The sequence below is a fragment of the Nannospalax galili genome, unplaced genomic scaffold (assembly GCF_000622305.1).
Source record: "Nannospalax galili isolate Female #2095 unplaced genomic scaffold, S.galili_v1.0 scaffold118, whole genome shotgun sequence".
Taxonomy (NCBI): Eukaryota; Metazoa; Chordata; class Mammalia; order Rodentia; family Spalacidae; genus Nannospalax; species Nannospalax galili.
In genome coordinates this window covers 45,278-69,157 of record NW_008340856.1, presented here as the reverse complement: position 1 = coordinate 69,157, position 23,880 = coordinate 45,278, and the positions used below count along the sequence as shown (strand labels likewise).

The 23,880-nt window shown below is 43.9% G+C and overlaps 2 protein-coding genes across 12 annotated transcripts in view; one reads left to right on the top strand and one right to left on the bottom strand.

The window, feature by feature from the left end:
* The window catches only part of Rnf24 (ring finger protein 24), a 77,971-nt gene extending 60,182 nt beyond the window's left edge, over window positions 1-17,789 (top strand). For 4 of the 5 annotated variants that reach the window (XM_029564843.1, XM_008835883.3, XM_029564842.1 and 1 more), the window contains 4 exons: window positions 186-228; window positions 1,674-1,715; window positions 11,942-12,021; window positions 12,708-17,789. In XM_029564843.1, coding sequence (XP_029420703.1) covers window positions 186-228; window positions 1,674-1,715; window positions 11,942-12,021; window positions 12,708-12,846 — 304 coding nt within the window. In that variant the 3' untranslated portion in view covers window positions 12,847-17,789. The remainder of the gene's footprint in view (window positions 1-185; window positions 229-1,673; window positions 1,716-11,941; window positions 12,022-12,707) is intronic. The other variant, XR_003849961.1, reaches the window with a different exon arrangement.
* The window catches only part of Pank2 (pantothenate kinase 2), a 38,242-nt gene continuing 32,088 nt past the window's right edge, over window positions 17,727-23,880 (bottom strand). For all 7 annotated transcript variants that reach the window (XM_008835880.3, XM_017798889.2, XM_008835879.3 and 4 more), the window contains one exon: window positions 17,727-20,725. In XM_008835880.3, the coding sequence (XP_008834102.1) occupies window positions 20,675-20,725 (51 nt within the window). In that variant the 3' untranslated portion in view covers window positions 17,727-20,674. The remainder of the gene's footprint in view (window positions 20,726-23,880) is intronic.

Genomic DNA, 23,880 nt, shown 5'->3' with positions numbered 1-23,880 from the left:
CTTTTCTTAACATGAAAAATATATCTTCATTAGAATATTTGTTGTATTGAGATTCTTGTTTCAATGAAGTCTCACCAGCACTTATAGTGGGTGGTGTTCCACAGCTCACTGGGTATTTGGTCTTAACAGGAGGTAGATGACACTTGAGAAATCTCAATATTGCACTGCTCATTTGTGTCTTTTAGGCTAAGACATCAAGCACACAAAGAGTTTTATGCCTACAAACAGGTGAGAAGTTTAATTTCAATTAGTTTTTATTGAATTTTTAAAACTTGTTATTTATTTTATGTGTATGAGGATTAGCTTGCATGTATATAAATGCACCCAGAAGAGGGTGTCAAATCCCTTGGAACTGCAGTTACAGGTAATTATGAGCCTCCACAAGGGTGTTGGGAACTGAACTCGGGTCCTCAAGAAGAGCAGTGAGTACTCTTAACCACTGAGCCATCTCTCCAGCCCACTTACTATATTTTCCAACCAAAACTTTGAGAACTTTGATTTCTACTCATTTTAAACTGGGACTAGGTTAACTTAAGTTCATTTTAGTATTTCATTTGCCAATTTGCCATTCAAAATAGATTAACTCAACTGTCTCATGTGTTCTTTTATTTGTATTATTTGAAGCTATAGGAAGTTTGAGTGATAAAAAAGAATTTCTGCCAACATTTTGCTGAAAAGAAATAACTGTAGTTTGCAATCCTTTAAGTTACCATTGACTTAGTAGAGCGTAAAAATTCCTGTGAGTGGAGTTTTCACTCCATTAAGAACAGCAGTTCCTCAGAGGAGACCAGCTGTGTAACTGTGATCTCTTTGTACTTGACATGTTAGCTCATATTGCACATTAACCTTCACTAGCCTTTCACTCATTTGTTTTTATAACTCCACTTACAACAAAAGTTGGTAGTAGGTTTTTGTTTTGTTTTGTTTTTGTTTTGCTATATGTCCTAAGTTAACCTGGAACTTATTCTGTAGCCCAGGCTGGCCTTGAACTTGTAGCAGCCCTCCTGCTGTAGCCTCTCAAATGCTGAGATAACTAGCCTACGCTACCATGCTGGCAAACTCCACGTTTCTCAAAGGGCAAATAAAAGTACTTTATTCTTCCACTTATCATCCATTAACATTTACCACTGACATCATCAAACAGTGGGCCCAAATTGCCTTTAATTTTCTTTTGGTCCTAAACATGAAATTTTTGTTGTCTTTAGCTTTTTTTAAGAGGGGAGAGAAGCAGGGCTGCTGCTTCTGCTTCTTTCTCCTCCTCCTCCTCCTCTTCCTCTTCCTCCTCTTCCTCTTCTTTATGTGTGTGAAGTGTTTTTGTTTGGTTTTTTTTTTTTCGGTCTTTTTGAAACAGGGTCTCCCTGTAGCCCCAGCTGGCCTGGAACTCACTATGTAGACCAGGCTGGCCTTCAACACAGAGATCCGCCTGCCTCTGCCTCCCAAGTGCGGGGACTACAGGCATGCGCCACCACGCCTCACTGTGTGTTTTGAGAGAAATGTTTTCAGTTGCTTTTGTGTGTGGCACTAGGTATCTTGGTGTGCTATATAAGTGCTAAAATCTGTAAGCTGCATCACCAGTCTTATGTGTTTAAATGGGCTGGTAGGATGGCTCAGTGGGAAAAGGTACCTGCCTTCAATTTAAGTGAGCCTAAGAACATTTTTTTTTAATCTTACAGGTTATATTAAAAGAAAAAGTAAAAGAGCTGAATCTACATGAGGTAATTGTTTTAAAGTATTTTAATCTTTTCTTGGTCATTTTTCTAATATAAGTGGTTTGCTTAAATACTTTAAATACTTTAATTTCAGACATTTAAAAATTTTTGGCTTATTTGGTTAGCTAATAGACTTTTAGGGTAAAGCCACATGTGAGTCAGTTGTGAGGGTTTGAAGACAGTAACATACCTCTCCTCTTTTTCTTTTTAAAGGCAGGGTCTCACAATAAAGCCCAAGTGTGTGTGTGTGTGTGTGTGTGTGTGTGTGTGTGTGTTTTACATTTATTTATTACATTTGTGTATGGGGGTACCAGTTGCACATAAATATGCCATGACACCCATGACACATTTGTGGAAGTCAGAGAACTTTTTTTTAATATTTTATTATTTTTTATTTTATGTGTATGCATGTAGGTAAGTGCACCCATGTCATGCAGTGCCCTCGGAGGACAGAAGAGGGCATCAAATCCCCTGGAACTGGAGTTATAAAAGGTTGTTAGCTGCCATCTGGGTGCTGAGATTCGAACCCAGGTCATCTGCAAGAACAGCCAGTGTTCTTAACTGCCGAGCCATCTCTCCAGCCCCAGTCAGAGAACAACTTGAGAGAGTTGATTCTTTCCTTCTACCTGTTGTCAGGCTTGGCAGTAAGTGCCTTTACCTACTGAACCATCGCTTCAGCCCAGCCACTATGTTTTAATAGCCTTGGTACCAGTGTAAGATTTCACAACACCAGACATTGTGCATGCTGTCTGTGCTATATTGAAAGGAGATGGAGAGAAATTGGTTGTTCTACTCAAGATGAATTTGCCCTCATTTTACCTTTAAAAATGTTTTCTGTATTCCCTTCTTACCAATGACATAAATAAGGCAGTGATTATTTCATAGGAGTTGGAGGAAGTGAGGTAGAGGGATGCAACAGTGGAAAGATACATAGATGGGTAGACTCTTGGGAATGGTCTAGCGCTCAGGTTTCAGAGTTGGTTCAGGGACACTGAGATCACTATATTATGCTTAGTGACTTAAGTATAAATTTGTGTGTAAAATATATTACACTTTTTGGGGTTTTTTGGTTTGGTTTGGTTTGGTTTGGTTTTATTTGAGATGGCCTTTGTTTTATTTGAGATCCACCTGCCTCTGCCTCCCAAGTGCTAGGATTAAAGGTATGTGTCACCATGCCAGGCCAACATTTTCTGCTTTTTGAGACAGGTCTCCCTGTGTAGCCTAGGCTGGTCTTGAGCTCACTGTATAGCCAAGACTACCTCTCATCTTACCCTTCTGAATACTGGAATTATAGGCATATGCTGCCATACCTGGGTAATTATCATTGCATTCGCCAATCAAGTCTCTCTCTCTCTCTCTGTCAGTGATGATGATGAAACCTAGAACCTTGTGCATGCTAGGCAAGTGTTTTACCACTGACTAAACTACATGTCTAGTCTCTCCTGCCTTATGCTTTAGGGCACACAGTATATAATTAGTTCTTTCTTAGTGCTCTGATAAAATTCTTGACAAAAGCAACTTCAGGAAGGAAGGTTTTATTTTGGCTCATACTTTGAGGGTACAGTTCATTGTAAAGCAGGCATACAGCAGGAACAGAAGCTGCTCACGTTGTATTCTCCTGTCAGAAGCAGGAAGAGATGAACACTGGTTTCTCCTGCTTTCCTGCTGCTTCTTTCCCTTGTATTCATTCTAGACACCCAGCCCATATTTAGGGTTAGGTCTTTCCTCCTCAGCTAAACCTCTCTAGAAATGCCCTCACAGACTCACACAGAGATGTGTTTCCTAGGTGCTTTCTAAAATCAGGTCAAGTTGATAATGAAGATTAACCATTACACATAGTCTTTAAGATTTCGGAAGTCATGTGGGGTTTTTTTTTTTTTTGGTTTTATTTTTTTTCATTGGACTTTTTGTGTTTATTAAGACGGGGGTCTCCCTGTAACCCCAGCTGGCCTAGAATGTACTTACATACACCATGCCGGCCCGACTCCAGAGAATGTCCTGTTCAGCTCCTTGCACCATATTTATTGGGGTTTTTTTTTTTTTTTGGTTTTATTTTGTTTCATTGGACTTTGTGTGTTTATTAAGACGGGGGTCTCCCTGTAGCCCCAGCTGGCCTAGAACTCACTTACATAGACCATGCTGGCCTGATCTCACAGAGATCTACCTACCTCTTCCTCCCAGAGGAGTATTGGGAATAAAGATATGCATCACCACACCCAGCTTAAGGGTTGCTTGTTTTCGAGACGGAATACCAGCCCAGGCTGGTATTGAACTCACAGAAATGCTCCTGTGTCAGCCTCCCAAGTGCTGGTAGGCATGACTCACCATGCCCAGCTGTAAGAAGTTTTTAATGTGTTTGTGCTAACTTTGAGTACAGATGTTCAGAATTTTAATTTTTATTGCCCTTTCTTTTCCTATCTTCCTGAGTTTTTGAAATGGTGCTCAAAGCAAGGCCTAGAAAGCTATATATTGTACTATGGGGGTTTTGGTTGTTTTTGTTTTTGTTTTGTTTTTGATACTATCTTAGATACATACCTCTTCTCAACACCATTGAGGGCCTCAGGAGTCCATATGGACAAACGATATGCTCAACTACAGTAGTCAAGTTCCTTTGCCCTTCCTTATAAATTCTGGCATGGATTTATCTATGTCAACCAAAAAGAAAAGAAGAGCTGAGATTTTGATTAGTATTGCATTAAATATGTAAATTCATTCTGGAGTGCGGACCTTTGCTGTGTTCAGCCTGCTGTAAATACATTGTGCCTTCCCTTTTTAGTCTTTTATTTGAAGCTCTATATCTTGGTGATTGATCCTTTTCTAAGTATCTCTGATAATTTTCTTTGCTTTGAAGTCTTTTAAAGTCAGAAATTTGACCCTTCTCTAAATATCTCTGGTAATTTTTTTAGGCTTTAATGTCTTTTTCTGACAATATGGCCACTTCAACTTTTTGTTTTGAGTTTGGGGATTTTTTTGTTGTTGTTTTTGCCTTCTTTGAGACAGGGTCTTCCTGTAGCCCCAGCTGGCCTGGAACTTGTTATGTAGACCATGCTGCCTTGAACTCACAGAGATTCACCTGCCTCTGCCTCTCTAGTGCTGGGACAAAAGGTGTGTGTCACCACACCCAGCTCTGTTTTTGCTTTTTTTAAAACGGGCTTTTGCTATGTAGCCCAGGCTGGCCTCAAACTCACAGTTCTTCCCTTTGCCTTTTGAGTCCATTCCTAGTGCATGTTATTTTTTTATTTTTTAATCTTTTATTTATTCATTTTTATTTTGTGTGTATGCGTGTATTGCCTGCATGTAGGTAAGTGCACCTGTGTCATACAATGCCCGCGGAGGCCAGACAAGGCTGTCAAATCCCCTGGGACTGGAGTTTTGGACAGTTGTTAGCTGCCATGTAAGTGCTGGGATTCAAACCCGGGTCTTCCGCAAGAACAACCAGTGTTCTTAACCGCTGAGCCATCTCTCCAGCCCATGTTCCTTTATTAAAAAGTAAATATTTATTTAAAAATTTAAAACATTTCTTACTTTTGTGTGTATGAGTGTATTGCCTGTATGTATGTAAGTGCATGCAATGTCCATGGAAGTCAGAAGAGGGCATCAGATTCCCTGGAATTGGCATTACAGATAGTTGTTAGCCACCAGGTGGGTGATGGGAATTGAACCCAGGTTCAGAACAGCCAGTCAGTGTTCTTAGCCATCTCTCCAGCCCCATATGTTCCTTTTGATTAATGTTTACATGTTTTTTCCATCCTTTTATTTCACACTTCCTACATAATTACATTTAAAGTGAGTTTTCTTAAAAAGAGAACATAGTTAAATCATATTTTTATCCACACTCGGCCAGTTTATCTAATGTATTAAGACAGATATATCAGCAAGTGTACAAAACTCATGGAAGTAAACATAGATGTGTCCAAATTTCATGGCCATAGAATAAGCAGTGGATTCATAGATATGACTAAAGCACAAGCAACCTAAGAAAGACCAACTGAATTCATCAAAATTAAAAATTCATCAAAAGCTAGTGTGCTTCAAAGGACATTATCAAGAAAGTGAAAAGAGCCAGGCATGGTGGCACACTCCTGCAATTCCAGAACTGGGAAGGCTGAGGGAGGAAGATTGTGAGTTTAAGTCCAGCCTGGACTACATAATGAGTCTTCATCTGAAAAAATCCAAGGACTAGTGATATAGCTGAGTGGTAGAGCACTTGCCCCAGCACAGCAAAAGAAAGAAAGGAGCCAGGTGTAATGGTGCACACCTTTAATCCCAGCACTCGGGAGGCAGAGGCAGGCGGATCTCTGTGAGTTTGAGGCCAGCCTGTCTACATAGCAAGTTCCAGGCAAGCTGGAGCTACAGGGAAACACTGTTCAAAAAAGACCAAAAAAAAAAAAAGAAGGAAGGAAGGAAGGAAGGAAGGAAGGAAGGAAGGAAGGAAGGAAGGAAGGAAGAAAGAAAGAAAGGGAAAGAGGGAGGGAGGAAAAAGACAACCTCACAGGGAGAAAATATTTGCAACTTTTATAAATGTCTAGTATCCAGAATATTCAAAGAACTCTTAGAACTCAGTAATAAAAAGCCCATAAAAGGGTCTGCAAATATTTTCTATCAATTTGTTTGCTAAAGGATCTTTTGCAATTTTGTAAAATAGTTTTCAATTTGATGAAGTCCTATTGATCACCCCTCACCTTTAACTGATGTGTGCTTTAGGTATCTATGTGCTTTTGATTACTATGGATTTATAGTTTCTCCAACATTGCTTGTGGCAAAGGCCTTCCTTCTGCAGTTGAAATACTTTGGCACCTTGGTTGACATGAGTTTATCTTATAAGGAATTTGTATCTAAAATATGTGAAGAACTCTTACTATTCAGTTAAAAACAAACAGCTAAAAGCTGGGTGTAGTGGCGCAAGCCTGTAGTCCCAGCACTTGGGAGGCAGAAGCAGCAGGATCTCTGTGAGTTCAAGGCCAGCTGGAGCTACAAGGAGACCCTATCTCAAAAGACAAAAAAAAAAAAAACAACTAAAAATGTTATTAGACATTTCTCCAAAGAAAAAAAATACAAACAGCCAAAAAGCACATCATTGGTGGTGGTGGTGGTGGTGGTGGTGGTAGTAGTAGTAGTAGTAGTAGTAGTAGTAGTAGTAGTAGTAGTAGAAAATGACCACTTCATACACACTAGGATAACTGTAATCACAAAGACAGATGGTGAGTGTTGGTAATGATAGAAAGAAATTGCTGCCAGTAGTAATGTAAAATCATACAACCACTTTGGAAATCAGTTGATTATCCTCAAAAAGTTAAAAGAGGGCTTGAGAGATGGTTCAGTGGATAAAGTGTTTGCCACAAAAGGATGAGGATCTGAGTTTTCACCCCCAGCATCTATATAAAAGCTAGGCATGACTGCATACACCTGTAACCCCAGCAAGGGGAGGTGGAGACAGGTGGGATCCTGTGTAATTATCAGCCAGCCAGTCTAGCCCAAACAGGTCCAGGTTCAGTGAAAGACCCTGTCTCAAATAGAAGGTAAAACACAATTGAGGAAAACATCCCAGTGTCAGCCTCTGGCCTTTACAAGCACCTGCATAGGTGAACACAACCACATATGCAAAGTTAAAGGTAGAATTAGTTTGTGACTCAGCAATTCCACTTTTAGGTGTATAGTCAAAGGAATTGAAAACAGGTACTCAGATGCATGTCTTCATCATGTTTACTGCAGCATTGTTCACAGTAGCCAAAAGGTAAAAAACAACCCAAGTAGCTGTCAGCAGATGGATAAACAAAATGTGATTTATGTATCTATGCAATGGACTATTATTCAACAATAAAAGTTATTGAGGGGCTGGAGAGATGGTTCAGCAGTTAAGAATGTGTTCTACTTTTTCAGAGGACCCAAGTTTGGTTCCCAGCACTCACATTGGGCAGCTTACAACCACCTGTTATTCCAGTTCCAGAGGATCTAATACCACAGACATTTACATTCGCATACATAAAACCACACATACACACATAATTAATATTAACAATTAAATATTTTTTGTTGATGTGTGTGTGTTTCATACAGAACATCCCAAACAATCTTATTCATCTTTACACCCATATCCCAAATGGCACCCTCCCATAGCCTCCTCTCCCCACTACTGGAGGCTGTATACTCTGTCATCCCTGTTACTGCCCACTGTGTTGTCAGTGCCCCCAGCCGTTCCCACTGCAAGTCCATCTGCTGAGTCTAGTTAGCCTATCTAGAGTCCCTTGTTTTAGGAAGATCAGCTCTTCTTCATCTAGCCAGCAACCAGTTGCCAACATTCCTTTAGATAAGACTGGAGATCTGCTGTTCATTTTCCCAGTTCTATGCTGGGTTACTGTCTGCCTGAGTTTGCATGGCACTTGTGTTATGCTGACACCATTGCCATAGAATCATATTAGCAGGTTCCCAGGAGCTTGTAGGATTCTGTTTCCATTTGGTCATGCACATCCTCCCTGGCTCTTACAATCTCTCTGCTCCCTCTTCTGGGATAGTCCCAGAGCCTTGAGTGGATGAAGTTTAATAAAGGGGTCCTGTCCAAGGACCATTATTTAGCACAACAAAAAACCACAGAAGCTCAAAAACCAACACTTTCTCTACTTCTTCTGGAGTGGTTGGTATGGTATTTAAAATCAGTCCTCAGTGGTCCTCTTCTTTATCCTGTTCTATGTTCCATGAGCCTTAGGTGTAGAGGTTGCACTGCAGATGTGTCCCTTAGGCCTAGGCAGTTCATAGACAATGTCCATGTGTGACCAGTTGTGGTACTTGGTATTAGTCTCTGACTGCTACAAAATGAGCTTCTTTGATAAGTGGTGACTGGGATATGTGTCTGTAAATATAAGGATACATATTTTGCAGATAGTAAGAGATCATATTAGTCTAGCGATGTGATAGTTTGGGGGTTTACTCTAAGACCTATGACCACTCCAGCCATGTGTATTAGGTTATGTTATGGTACCACACTTGAGTTTCCTCCCTTTGAGCGGGCTTTTAGTCAAATTAGGTAGCTGTTGATTACCACGAAGATAAAAGTGCCACTACTGCACCATTGGAGTATGCTGTGCTGGCCGTTGATGTGGTTATTTGGTCTTGAAGCTGGTGCTGGATCATCCACTGATGTTTTCCCTTGGCACTTTCATTGTGTTCTCCAAAGCTGTGAGAGCTCGCCTTAAAGGGAAGTGGCTTCCAAGTCAGTTGCAGCTCCATTTCTCCAAATCCTGCGTCTGACGTATGTTCTTCGGCAGTAGGGTCTTACCCTCAAGTTCTGGGAGGCCATCGAGGGCTGTGGCAATAGCCTGAGTAATTTTGGCAGTCTCTTGGACCACCCTGGCCAACAACTCAAAGGACGGTCAATTAAATCTTTTTTTAAGGTGAAGCAGGATATAGTGGGTACAGACTTGGAAGGTGGATGGTGATTGCAGGAAGATCACAAGTTTCAGGCCAGCACAGGAACCTTGTCTTAAAAAAAAATGAAGTGCCATTACATGAACCTTCTAGGTATTAGAGTAAGAGAAAGAGGCCAGACACAAAAGACCATATATTGTATGATTTCATTTCTATGAAATGTCCAGAATAGGCAGGTGTTCTAGTATACTAGCTCTCTTGCAGTGTACTCAATAAACAATTCTTTAAGGAAAAAAAAAGTCACCAGGTATGGTGGCACATACCTTTAGTCCCAGCACTCAAGAGACATAGGCAGGCAGATCTCTGTGAGTTCAAGGCCAGCCTGGTCTACATAGGGAGTTCCGGGCCAGCCGGGGATACAGGGAGACCTTATCTCAAAAAAAAAAAAAAAAAAAAAAAGTCCACAATAAATCCTTGAAAACAGAAAGAAAGTTGGTAAGTAGTTGGTTGCCAGGGTTTGGGGGAATGAATGAGTGACAGCTTATGTCGATAGGCTTTTGGGGGGTTAGGGCGATGAGGCAGATGTCCTGAAATCAGGTAGTGGTGATGAGGTGCACAACTCTGAATATATTTTTTTTAACTGCTGAATTGTATACTTAACGGAATAATGTATAGTATCTGAATCATATGTCAGTTCTTTTTTTAAAGATTTCTTTAAATTAATGTGTTTGTATGTGCTATGTGGGATTTGTGCATGTAAGTGCCTGCCAAGGCCAGAGGTATCAGATCCCCTGGAACTGGAGTTACAGATGATTACTAGCCACCATGTAGGTGCTGGGAAGCCAACATGGGTTTTCTGCAAGAGCAGCCAGTGCTCTTAGCTGCTGAACCAGCTCCTCAGTCCCACAAAGAACTTTTTGAAAACTACAAATCTAATTTCAGATTCTAAAAAAAAATAAGTGAATAAAAAGGAGCAATGTGCCCCACTTGTACTTTAAATAGGATCAGATATGAAGATCCAGAGGCCAGGCTTGTCCATTTCAGAAAGCAAGACTGCTTTCTTATCTTTACCCACAGCTTGTTCTAAACCTTTATCTAGAAAACAAAAATGGCCTTGAAAATAGTGCATCTATCACAAAGCTTAAACATGAACAGAAAACTAGTATTGGCAGACTGACTGCCTTACTACATCCGTCCAGCCTGACTTGGTGACAATCAGGTGAAGGGTAATGCAGGTCATGTCCTTATTTTACAGATGAAGGGGTGTTGTGGGGGCAAAGGCCACACAGCTAGTATATGACTGCCCAGCTAGCCACCTACCATGGTCTTCTTCATTCCTGTGATCTTGTCTTAATGAGTCCTACAGGACACCTTTGCCCTCTCTCCTCCTCTTGAAAAGAGCTGTTTGCTGTGCAAAGCCCCAAGCACTGCCTCAACAAGAGCTGGCTGTGGATACTTCTAATCTAAGAAGACTGTGTTATATATTAGAGGTTAAGAAATGTGATCAGGGGAGGGTGCTGGAGAGGTAGCTCAGTGATTAAGATTACTGGCTGCTCTTGCAGAGGACCCAGGTTCCAGTTCCCTCACCTACATGGCTGCTAACAGCCATCTGTAACTCCAGTTCTAGAGAATCTGATGCCCTCTTCTGACCTCCACAGGCATTGCATGACTCGGGTGCACTTACATACATGCAGACAATACACTCATACACACATGAACACACACACAAATGTGACAGGGAAGGCAGGTCAGTAGTTGGGGCAACAAATAGTCATGCACTGAGCCAGGTCTCCTTGGGATGGGCAGGGTAGCAAGCAGAGCAGTGCAGCATTAACAGGTGACAGAAGTGTCACCACAGCCCATCTCTACAGTGGGTCTCCAGCCAAGCCTGGCCACTCCCCAACCTAGTTATTACTCTGAATTTCTATTTCTTCATCTAGAAAATAGTCATTTGCAGTGATGCATGATATCCAGGGCCACTTACATGTGCTCGAAGTAGTGTGGGAACCTAGCATTGAATGTGAAAGAGAAAGTCTATCTCTAAGCAGTGGAGTCTGATCACTGTCAGAGAGCAATCCTAACTCTGTCCACAGCTTTTCATAACTTCTAATTTGGTGACCGTTTACTATCTTTTAATGTGACCAAGACAGACACTGAAAGAAGGGCATTGCCCTTCTTCCCACAATGGGAAGTCCCAGGAGTATAAATTGCATGTCACTGTAAGTTGTCCCATAACTGGAATGGGCCTTGGTGAGTGCTCAGGAGTCAGGGCTGCATGCTGGGCAGTCAGTCCCTGGGTACACAGGAGGGGACACCTACATATGAAAAGTGGCCCTGTGGTATTCCTCCAATGCACTGAAGGAAGCTACTGCATGTTTTCTGTCTCCTGTCTACCCACCACTGTACGGCGACCAACGTTAAGAGTGGGGCTCCTTCAAAAGGCCTTGTCGCCGGGCGTGGTGGCGTGCGCCTTTAGTCCCAGCAGAGGCAGGCAGATCACTGTGAGTTCAAGGCCAGCCTGGTCTACATGGTGAGTTCCAGGACAGCTGGGGTTACAGGGAGACCCTGTCTCAAAAAGACCAAAAAAAAAAAAAAAAACGCCTTGTAATCCCATTTTGTTTCTCTATAAGCGTGGGGGATACTGGTGGCACAGATAGGGTAAGGGGTCTAAACATGATCAAAAAGGATTTTTTTTAAAAAACAAAAAAAAAAAAAAAAAAAGGCCTTGTCATGCCATTCTGTTTCTCTATAAGAGTGTGGGATACCCTAAATCCCTTTGCTTCTTTGGGGCCTCAGAAACCTGCATACTGCTTTGTGGCCCAAGCAAGTCCCTGTAGACACCTGGCCTCATTTGTGACTTTGCCTTTCAGCTCTGTGCAGTGTGTCTAGAAGACTTCAAGCCTCGAGATGAGCTGGGAATCTGTCCATGTAAGCATGCCTTCCACAGAAAGTGAGTATTGCTATGCAGTTATTTAATGTGACCCAACTTTGGGGCACATCTGGGGCAGTGCCAGAGATTGATGGCTTCATGACTGGTCTGTAATGAAGAAAACTTACCATACCCTATGGGGTGGGGCAAATGCATGCGTACGTGATGTTAGGAAGGAACAGGGAAGTAGAACGTGATCACCAAGGCAGGCTTGGGCAGAGAGCCAACCCAACCTACATCTCTTTGGAGCCCAAACTATAAACAGATCTTTAGCTGAAACTTTCCAATAATAGTTTCCATCTTGTAAAGCTCTATTTTAATCAAAACTGTAGTTATTTTAAGTCATAATAAGTAATCTGGATATTTCTGCAAACACACTAATATCCCCTTCTCTAGCAATTTCATGGGTTTTTAAATTTATATTAGTAGTTTTTATTTTTCCTGATTCCTACCTCCCTCATCAGCATACTTTATGAGAAGCAGATGACTAGGAGTACAGCATGCTGCCTGTGGTTTCTTTGTCACCGTATGAGAGATGGAAGGTTCTGGCACCTCTGCGGGTGATGTGGGTTCTGGAACTAAGACCCCCCCACACCAGACTTCTCATACTGACTCTCTGTGACTGACAGTCTGTGGCACCCATTAAATCAGGCAAGGGCTGTCGTGAGCATTGATTGATGTCTTTGCCTGGGTATTTCGTTCTGCAGGTGCCTTATTAAGTGGCTAGAAGTTCGGAAAGTATGTCCCCTGTGCAACATGCCAGTTCTTCAGCTGGCCCAGTTGCATAGTAAGCAGGACCGTGGCCTCCCCCAGGTCCCCCTGCCCGGAGCAGAGAACATTGTATAGCTTGCTGCAAGGATCAGACTGTTGCTGGACACCTCAGCATGGAGCCAGGAGGAACACAAGCAGACTGTCTACTGCTCTTTGCCTGGGGCACCCACGTTACTTCCTTTGCCTCAAGAAGAAATCTTGAGCTGGCCATGCTGAGAACCTAGGCATCTGGATCTTGTGACAACCAAAGCACTCTGAGACTACCCCATTTCAAGAGGAGCAGATGAGCCTGCAGGTTTGGTTCTGGAAACTTCCTTGCTAGCTCCGTTACACTGTCTCCCAGAAACCTCCATGTCTAACAGAAGATAAACCCAGGTGTTAGGGAAGGGAGCTGAGAGTGTGTCTTTGACACCACACCCACCTGTGGACGATAAGCTGCTGCTCAGACCTCATCTGTCTTTTTAGCTGCAGATCATCCTGGCATCCTGAGCCAAGTGAAACCAGCTGCTCCATCAGCTGAAGCACAGGTGGTTGCTAGCACTTGGTGAGGCAATGTCCCTGAGGTCTCTTAAGTTCCTTTGATAAGGCCATCTTGGAACCTGAGGGCTTTGGATGTAACAGCAGCTGTACCCACCCACACACACACACACCAGTTCACACTTATCACCTAATCTGAAAGTATTAGACACATTTGAAAAGGCTTGGTCAGAAGCTATTTCCTCTATTTCCCTTCTATCCATAAATAAGACCCATAAGGAGCCCCAGCAAGAACTAGACCCTAAACCTCCCACTGTCCCTTGTGACCCAGAGGGCCCCAAGGTACTGCCCATGTCCCAAGTGCAGTCTGGTTCCATTGTAGCTGCTGGCCTCAGTCCACTGGCTGAGGAGGAGCCTCTTGGAGCCTCTCAGATGGCTGCAATGAGCAACACCTTTTTGTAAGGCCAGTCTTCCTGACCTAGCTGGATGAAGAGGATGCTGACTTCTCCCCTTCTTCCCTTTACTCTCTCCTGTTCTGTTTCTACATAAGAAAAATGTCTTACTCATTTTTAACCATTTATCCCAAATAAGTTTCCTGTAATTCTGAAGCCTGAAGTCAGTGAGCCACTTGAAGTTGTAAACAGTTTCAGGATGCTCCTACAGGGCCGTCCTATTGGTGTGTGTCTCCGTTATTTGGACTCAAGATCACTAACTGAAGTGTCTTTATACAAGAGAATGCATGCTGTTCTTTGGCTCTTTTCTATCCAACTTTTCTAGAAGTGACTGAGTCCACTAGGATCTCTGAATACCGTGCAAATTAGTCATGTAAAGCACCATGGAGACAGAACATTCTTTCCGCATCTTGCTCTCCCTCATCACAACATACCTGCTGCAACGCCTCATCTACTGCTTTGCTCTGCTCCATCCCACAGGTGTGAGGAAGTTTTCACAGGAAGTACAGCCTTCGAGACACGGAGAGGATGGAGGGGCTTTGTTACCCTGCTCATGGCATGTCTCTACCATCTTAGAATGAGAGGTTGCTAAGGTCAGATAAGAAAATTCCTATTTGCCTAAAAACTGAGAAGGCTACGTGTGCATGCCTGTGATCCCAGCACTTGGGCAGCCAAGGTAGGCAGCATCACTAATTTGAAACCAGGCTTAGCTTCACAGTGAGATCCTGTTTCAGAAAAATAAGGAAGTTCTGGGCAGATTCCATTTTGGACAATTTACAAATTCAGTTGGTGAGAATTGCTTGTTTCCAATATGTGGGCTATTTGTGGCATGTCAAATGGACTCCTTCCTCCACAGAGCAAGAGTATGAGCTTTTTATATGAATACCTTAGCCTGACTGGCCCCAAGAACTCTTCCTACACGCCTGTGTTCCCCATCTTCCTGTGTTGTTTGTAGCATGAGACTTTAATGCCAAAACACTCAGTTTACAGTGAATTATTTTTGATGACCAATGCCAAAAGTGGGCTTGCTTCTGGCCTAAGCCTTGTTAATGACCATCATCTGGCACACAGCCTTGGGACAAATGTCACCTTTTGTTATGGGGATCCAATAGAAAAGATGCCCCCCCTAAGATTTTCATATGATTAATACTATTACCACTCCTAGCATTTCAGCTGCAGCCTTTTCTGTCCGTCCTCATCTCAATATTGTCAGCCTCACCAATGTTCCTGTATTTGTACAGAAGCAAAACTCATCAGAGCTCCAACCTCCAAGCAGGTTTAGGTGATTGGTATGCAGCCTGGGCAGTCAGTGGAGGAAGCACAGAACTACTTTGTGCTCTGCACCAGAACCCCCATTCTGCTGGGCCTGATGAGGTCCCCTTACCTTGCTGCTCAGCACTTTTTTATGTGTGCTTCCTAAGAAAACATTCCTTGGTCTGGAAGCTGCTGCTATGCAAAAATGTCCTCTCCCCTTCTCTGGGTTAGGGTGGCCACACCAACCAGACATTGTGCTCCTTGGTATTTGGGCCCCTACCAGTGTTGCACTGCTGGGTGAGGCATTGTTGGCTTGGGCCAAAACCTAGTGAGGCCACCCTTTCCATATCATCTTCATGGATTCTGGTCTGCTTTTGGACCATGGGCTGCTGTGTCTTAGGTAGCCAAAAAATTAGATGTCACTTATGGACCATAAGTTAATGGAGTACAACTCAACCCTAACCAGACTTCATTGGCTAAATCATTATCTTGGTTTTCTGGGAGACAATTGGGTATTCAGCTGGCTTTAGAAGTGGAACAAACCTAGCCTGATTTGATTCCTGGTTGGGTCGACATAAGTTGACATCTGCTGCTTCTTTGCCAAATACAAGTGTGGCCTATCCCATTAAGGTTCTTATGGCCCACTTGTCTAGCCAGGGAGCAAGACAAAACAGCCAGGTGGGAACAGATGGCCTCTGGGGCAAGGTCTGTATTGAGGAATACAGGGGACCTCCCCCAGTTGCCACATTCTCTTCTTGATGAGACTTGAGTTCCATCCACTCAAATGCATGCCACCTCTGGTTTACTCTGAAGTTGTGAACTGTTATCACATTTTGAGAGCAGTTCTGGGAATGTTGAGGTGCCCATGGGGTTTCCCAGAACTCTAGCCAGAGTGCTGGTAGTACTGCAAATTGGTTCCTTCCCACTTCCTTGCCTTCTGCATCTCTGCAAGTTAGCTTCTCAAAGCCACCACCCAGGACTTCTAGAAACAAGGCTCTTAGAGGACATGCCAGTCCACTCTAGTGAGCACAGACCTGAGGGCCCTGCAACTGCTAATTGCACATACCCTGGTCATAGGCTCAATAGCCTCCTGAGCTGTGGGGGCTTTCCCTAGGCCTAGCCCCTCCCCCTTCTTGTGATCAGCCTTTGCTTGACTTGGCTGGTCAATGTCCGGTCTTCCTTAGACTTTTCAAGTAAATAATCCTTCACAGGATTGACACATAATTCTTTTCTGCACTCTTTATCCTATGAACATTCACAAGTTGTTCCTTTTGTCTCCTTTCAGGGCTTTGTGCACACACACATTTGTGTGAGATAGAGGGAGAGGAAATCTTCCTTTTTTATGTGGAAAGGGCCAACCCAGAAATCAGCTGTCTGTAAAAGGTGAACCCAGAATTGCAGGTTGTTTTTGTATCACATTCCTTTTGAAAAAGATGTTTTACTCAGTTACAACATACTGAATTCTTCCCTCCTTTATGAATCAGAAACTGCAATCTCACCCTTTACCATAATACTATTTTCTCCCAGCCCTAAGCAGTCTCTGCAGGTGCCTGAAGAAGCTGCCACCTTTCTCTCACCTGCTCCACTTGAGTGTCCACTGGGGCAGTATGGCTACCACTTAGTCCTTTAGATGGTGCCAGTATATTTGAGCAGCAACAACTGAAAGCTTGTATCAAGTCCCCAGGACTAAGTACACCTAATGTTCCCAAGCCCCCTTTAGATGCACTTCTAGAAGCAAGTGCATCCTACAGAATTTCCTGTCACCCAACTTTATGGTTAACAGCACTCACTAGATAACTGTCCTCCACCCCTTAAGCTCATTTTTGCCCTGCCAAGATGGAAACTGTGAAGCTCCTTCCTTCCGGCAGCTGTCAGGGGAGCACAGGTGTGTGCCTTGTTCTCCAGCTGCACGCAGCCCGAAGTCTTCACCCCCACCCACCTGCCTCCCTGTACCCGATCAGCAGCCCAGTGGGTCATATGTGCCTGTATTCAACCCAACTGGAGCATTGAAAATTGTGTGAAGCCCAACCTTCTGGCACTTGTAGAACCCCCTGGCCTTGGCCTTTCCCCTGCAGCTGTTAGGAATTCTCAGGAGACGGAGGCGTCCAAGGTCACAATGTCTAAACTCTGTTAGAGAATACCAAGTTCCTTAGTAAGATTAACAAAGGATGCAGTACATTTCTGATGGAAATACCTGTCAGTCTGTTTTCACATTTGGCTTTAGAACCCAAATTCTTGCAAGATGTTTTCATTCCACTACTAGAGTAAGGATCAGCACTGTTAAAGTCTACTAATGCAGTCCTTGTTCCTTTGGCAGTTGGGTCAGTGAAAATACCATTTCAAAGATACAGTATAACTCAGAATCTGGAACCCATCAGTGTCTACGGTCTTGTGCTCTCTAGAAACTTAGTGCCATTCTCCTCTGTCCATTCCTCTCAGCCCTGGTTAGAGTGGAGGAACAGGGCAGCCAGTGTTAAGTTCCTCTTGGTGATGGCCTGGTACCCCACATACAGTTATTTGCCTCTGGGTCTCTGGACAGGTCATGGCCAGGAAGGGAGGCACTTTTAGTCTTGTAGTTTAGCCCTTTGGGCCTTACTAGATATAACTCCCTCAAAATTAGGTTTATGAAATGCTGAGCCTCAGGTTTCATAGACGTGTTTGTACACTAAGAATTCTGCAGCAGAATATTTTTAAACATTGTTTTTTGTAAGCTATATTTTTGTATATTTAATTGCTATTTTAAAACTTAAGTGCATTTTTGCTAATCACTTGTTTAAAAATAAAACATGCATGTAATTGACTCAAACACATGTAAATAAAAAGATTTTGAAAATACTTCGTTATTATGTACCTGTTAACTTAAGCACTCGTGGCAAAACTCAGAAATCCATGGTGAGTGTTTCTGACCAATTAAAACTAGTCACAAAGGAGCAGGTAACTGACAGAACAGCCTCTGGCCTGTCCCCTCCTATAGTGTAGGGCAGACTGGCCATGAGAAGAGCGTAAGACCTCAGGGAAGAGGCCAAGGCCCCACAACCACCTCAATTGAGATTGCCAGCACTTGGGGCAACTTTGTCCCTTGATAGCTCCTAATACTCCCAGAATTGCCTCATCCCCAACCCTCAAAACCTTGGTCCAAAATTCTGTGAACATGGCCACTATGGCTTTCCTCACACCTCACCATTCACAGACCTCTGCAGCTCAGCTTCAGCCTGTAATTTTATCAAAGCCACTCATAACCTTGCAGCTAAATCTAGAAAAATACCCTCAGTCTCCCCTCTTCCCAGCTTGTTTTCCTTCACTACCCACTTGTTTCCTCATACACTGGGACCTGACTCCCCTCACTTTCCTACCTACATACACATCCTTGTCCTAAGCTTCATCTCCAATCCAAACATCCTTATGCTTTGGGGTCTCAAAATGAGGCACTCTAAAACCAAATCAAGGCACCCTCAGTAACTCTCAGCCCTCACCCTCCAGCCATTGTGGCCCAACACAGCCCACAAAACACTTCCTCTCTACACTGGCTAGCCTCTCTTCCTCCTATCTTATTTCAGACCACTTTGCTCTGTGCTCCTTGGCCACAAGGCCTCCTTAACTGCCTGAGTGGGAGGAGTGAATGAAGTAGGGCTTCCAGGCCACCAAAGAGAAGGCAGCTTGCACTAGGCAACTGCTGAAATAATCACATTGGCCACTGGAAAGCCTGTGGGTTCGGCTGAAGCTCAGAAGCGAGGGCTGGCTGGGGTGCTCCCTTGGAGATCAGTCAAGGTGAGAGTTGATGAAGCTTGGGGAGATACAGGATTGAGCCTGAGGGTGGAACTAGCACAGAGTAAGTTGGAGAACAGCACCACTCTTGGAGACAGGGGAGCAGGTTAGAACTGAAGATGAACCCCCGAAACACCCGCTGTATTTACAATGGGGTTACTGGTGGTGCATGACTGTAATCCCAGCACTGCAGAGGTAGAAGGATCAGGAGTTCAAGGCCAGCACCAGCAATACTACAATCCAAGTTGTGTTGCCCGAGCTACATGAGATCCTGGAAGGAAGGGGGTAGAATACCCTTCCAAGGAATGACAGTGGGCTGAGCACAATGTGGAAAAAGGAAATGGCGCTGCTTCTCTAGTGGAGAGTAGTGGGCACAGGGAGGAAATGTGCCCAGAGAACCCCCAGAATGGCTGCTCTCTGTTTCCAACTGTGTGAGCTTGAGCAAGTTCTCTACCACAGGGACTTGGATGGAAGGACACACACAGACCACTGGTCACAACCTTCAGACAACTAGGGGAAAGGCAAAACAACACAGGTGCTTGTCAGGCCAGTAGAAGTTCACGGGAGTCACCTGCCACAGATCAAGAACTACTTCCTGGAACTAACAGGTGGGTGGCAGTGCCACCTTTGGGGGAGCAGAGATACAAATCTGAGGTCCTAACGCAGGTGAGTCAGAAATGGTAGCAGTGGGGAAGGACTGCCATCCTCACAGCACCCCTGTGCACTGCTGTCTATGACCAGACAGTCCAGTAGCACCCACATAGTCAATGTGCCAAAGCACAGGCTGAAAGGCAGCGGTCCCTCTGAGAATGTTCCCAAGTCCATCCCTAAGCTCCTGGCCCAAACAGCAGGAACCCTCTGCTGCCCTTACAAAGCCAGCATCAGAACCCACAGCTGAAAGGCTGTGGGTCCTTCGAGCAGCAAGGCTGCTTTGTACGGGTCCTTCCTTGCCTTCAGCTCCAATGCAAGCATATTTTAATACGTAAGATAATCAAAGCAGGAAATGCTTTTAAAAATCATTCTGCAAGCAGGGTTGGGGATTTAGCTCAGTGGTAGAGCGCTTGCCTAGCAAACCCAAGGCCCTGGGTTCGGTCCTCAGCTCCGAGGAGGAAAAAAAAATTATTCTGCACAGCAGAAAGATTCAGCCTGTCAGTCTCAAGTAGTCTTCTGAAACATCTTTTCACAAGTTCCCCAAACACTAGCATGTTCAAGGACCCCACGAGTTATTCAATGAACACTTGTATTCCTCCTGTGCTACTCAGCCTGAAAGGATAATCACTCTCTTCTTGACAACAGCCCTTAGGCTATTCTCACAATAGCCTGCCCATTTCCATCAGGTTCCAACAGAAGTTATGTCTTTCCACACAGACCTGAGGATTAACAGTGAAAAGGTGCAAGTGCTCTTCCAAAATTCACTTGTCAAGTGTCAGATGCAAAATGAACCCGCCCAGTTAAGTCTGCAGAACCTTGAAATAAACGGCATTTCAGTACGTTAACAAAGAGGCTAAATGCCAACTAGAGTAATGCACAGATCTCTCAGGGCACAATGACAAAACTGGTTAGATTCTAACTGCACTGCATTCAGCAAGTTTAAACAAAGACACACAACCAGTCAACTGAGAGCAGGAGTGCAGTACAGCTCTCCCAGTGTGCCTCCAGTAAGTGATGCCGGAATTTCAAAGCACTGCAGGTTTGATGCTATCCTGAAGAGCGGTTTATAGACAGCACATCTTCACACTGCCTGGACATCATCTACTTTTGTTCTTTAATATTTTTCCTTACTGGTTGCTAGGCTAGACTGAATTTTTAAGAATTTATCTTGATGACTTAGAAAAGTACACTTGTTTCTTGCTCTGATTCAGGCAGTACACGATCGTAAAACTTGAGTCTCTTAAAAAATAAACGTCTATGGATCCCACTGTGGAGGGTTTGAGTCAGAAGCCCTCTGGGTAAAATCAGGGTATCTTCAACAGCTCAAGGAGTGCTCCAACGGCTCCAAAATAACCCTGAAAAACAATATACCACAGGTAAGATGATTCATTATTTTAATTGTGTGTGTGTGTGTGTGTGTGTGTGTATTTGTGTGTCTCTGTGTGGGAATGTGCCCATAAGTGCAGGTACTCAAGAGACCTGAGGCATTGGATCACCCTGGAACTGGAGTTGTAGACAACTGTCTGGGTGGGTGCTGGGATCCAAAGTCAGTTCCTTTCCAAGAGCAGTATGTACTCTTAACTATGATTACTTATATTAAAGCCAGCAAGGCCCTTAACTCCTGATCCATTTCTTGAGTGCAGGGAGCATACCCTGACTGGAAAAGAAGCCTGGACAACTCCCTAGCAGGGAAGGGCTGGCGGTAACAAGATACCTGACCAGCAAAACATGCAGAGTGGGCCCTATACCAGCTCTGAGGGAGGAGAGGCTAAGTTCTGGAAGGGATGGTGCCTGGCCTATCGTGGCAGAGTAAGGAAGGGGCAGCAGCAAAGGCCTGGTACACTTCCACCAACCAAGGATCAAAGGTAAAAAGGAATACTTAAGTTTTAGTCACAGAGGGCAGATGGTCTGAAAAAGATCTGGAAACAGACACCACTGCTAAGACTGGGAACACAGGGACAAGAGATGTGAAGAGTAAGCTGGGAAAGGGGAAGGAAGAGCAGCTGCAGCAAGCAATGTTCAAGCAGTCACTGTTCACTGGACCAGAGGGAAAAATACAGTAATGACCTACATGCCTGATGACACGTGGAGAGGTGGGCAGATCCAGGCAAAGTCTGTGGAAGGATTGCGGGGGGGTTGGTTCAAATAAGAACACAGAAACCAAACCAGAAAAGATGAAAAAAAATTAAAAGAAAGCCAGGTGTGGTGCACCTTTAGTCACAGAAGGCAGAAGGCAGAGGCAGGTGGACCTCTGAGTTCAAGGCCAGCCTGGTCTACATAGTAAGTTCCAGGACAGCTGGGGCTACAGGGAGACCCTGTCTCAGAAAGACCTAAAAACACAAAACCCTCAGTGACAGAATGGCAGGAGAAATCCAAAGAATCACAGGAAGAACAGAAGGCACCAAGGTCTCCAAAGCAGGAGGCTGACTAAGAAAGTCTGGGTGTGGCTCAGAGAGAGCATTTGCTCAGCATATGCAAGGCTTCAGGTTCCATCCCCAGCACCACCAAAAGAACTCAAAAAAGGAACAAAGGAAGAGCCTCAAAGACCTGGCGGGAGACTCTAAAGAACACACTAAATAACTAGCAAGGTCCCTGAGCCTCTATTTCTCGGTTTAAAAGAGGGTGGAGCACTATCTACATTATGAGGATGCAAACTAGGAGAAACCCAGTGAAGACACTTGGCAACACTCAGGAGCCCATCACACCAAACCCAATGGCACTTGCAGCTCTACTGTAGCTTCCTGTGCCTGTGCTTCGTTTTATAACAACAAGAAGGGAAGTGACGGGAAGTGGGAGGTGGAGGGAGAGGAAGGAGAGATAGATGACGTAGACCAAATTAACCATTCCACTGAGATCCACTGAACACCCAATACTGACGACAGCCTATAGAGGGTTATCGTGGAAAGAATTAAGGATGAAAGGGAAAGTTTGAGAAGACCGTACACCAAGCCTCCACACTGTCAAGCCAAATGCCTTAATGCACAAGGGCAGGTGAATATTTCATAAACCAGGACTAAAACAATGAATGGCAAGGGAAGAGATCAGCACACAAGTCAGAAGCCTGGCTATAAGCAAAGAAGCTAGGAACAAATGACCCAGGCTAAGCAAAAGGAAAAAGAAAAGTCAGCAAGCAAAACAGAAGTACGGAAGTTGTGACTACAGGTTGAACTTCCCTTTATCCGAAATGCTTGAGACCAGAAGTGGTTATGGTTTTAAAGTTTTTTGGATTTTTTTTTTTGGGTCTTTTTGAGACAGGGTCTCCCTGTAGCCCCAGCTGGCCTGGAACTCAACAGAAATCCACCTGCCTCTAGGACTAAAAGCGTGTGGGTTTTGTTTTTTGTCTTTTTTTTGAGACAAGGTCTCCTTGTAGCCCAGCTATCCTGGAACTCACTATGTAGACCAGGCTGGCCTCGAACTCACAACAAAGATCCACCTGCCTCTGCCTCCCAAGTGCTGGGATTAAAGGTGCACACCACCACGCCCGGTGGGTGTTTGTTTTTTTTTTTTTTAATATTTTATTTATATTTTAGGGCTGGAGAGGTGGCTCAGCGGTTAAGAACGCTGGTTGTTCTTGCAGAAGACCAAGGTTCGAATCCCAGCACCCACAATGTCAGCTAATAACTGTCCTTAACTCCAGTCCCAGGGGATCCAACAGCCTCTTCTGACCTCCACAGCATTGCACGACATGGGTGCACTCATATACATGCAGGCAATATACACATACAAATAAAATAAAAATTGTCATGCAATCAGATCCCCTAGGACTGGAGTTACAGACAGTTGTTAGCTGACATTATGGGTGTTGGGATTTGAACTCAGGTCTTCTGCAAGAACAACCACTGTTCTTAACCGCTGAACCATCTCTCTAGTTCCGAGTGCGGATTTTTAAAGTACCTACATAGATTAATCCAGAAACCTCATCGGCACTCAGTTTCAGATTTCCTAACCAGAGATCTTCAACCTATATAAATTGGAAGACGGGGATATTATTGTAAAAAAAAAAAAAAAAATCAGTCTTCACATTTTGCCTAGCAAAAGGTTCAAAAGGTAGAAAATGTGCAGGGTATGGTGGCACGCACTTTTGATCCCAGCACTTGGGAGGAGGCAGGAGAATCACTATAAGTTCAAGGTCAGCCTGGCATATGTAGTGATTTCCAGACCAACCTGAGCTACATAGTGAGACCCTGTCTCAAATTTAAAAAAAAAAAAAAAAAAAAAAAAAGGCTGGCAGCTGGGAATGGTGGCATACACCTTTAATCCCAGCACTTGGGAGGCAGAGGCAGGCAGATCTCTGTGAGTTCAAGGCCAGCCTGGTCTACACAGCGAGTTCCAGGACAGCTTGGGGCTACAGGGAGACCCTGTCTCAAAAAGACAAAAAATAAAAAATAAAAATAAAAAAAGGCTGGTGAGATAACTCAGACCCACAAGATATAGAGTAGACTCTGAAAAGTTGTCCTGACCTCCACACAGCATGAATACGCCCATACACATAATGCACACACAAACGCCA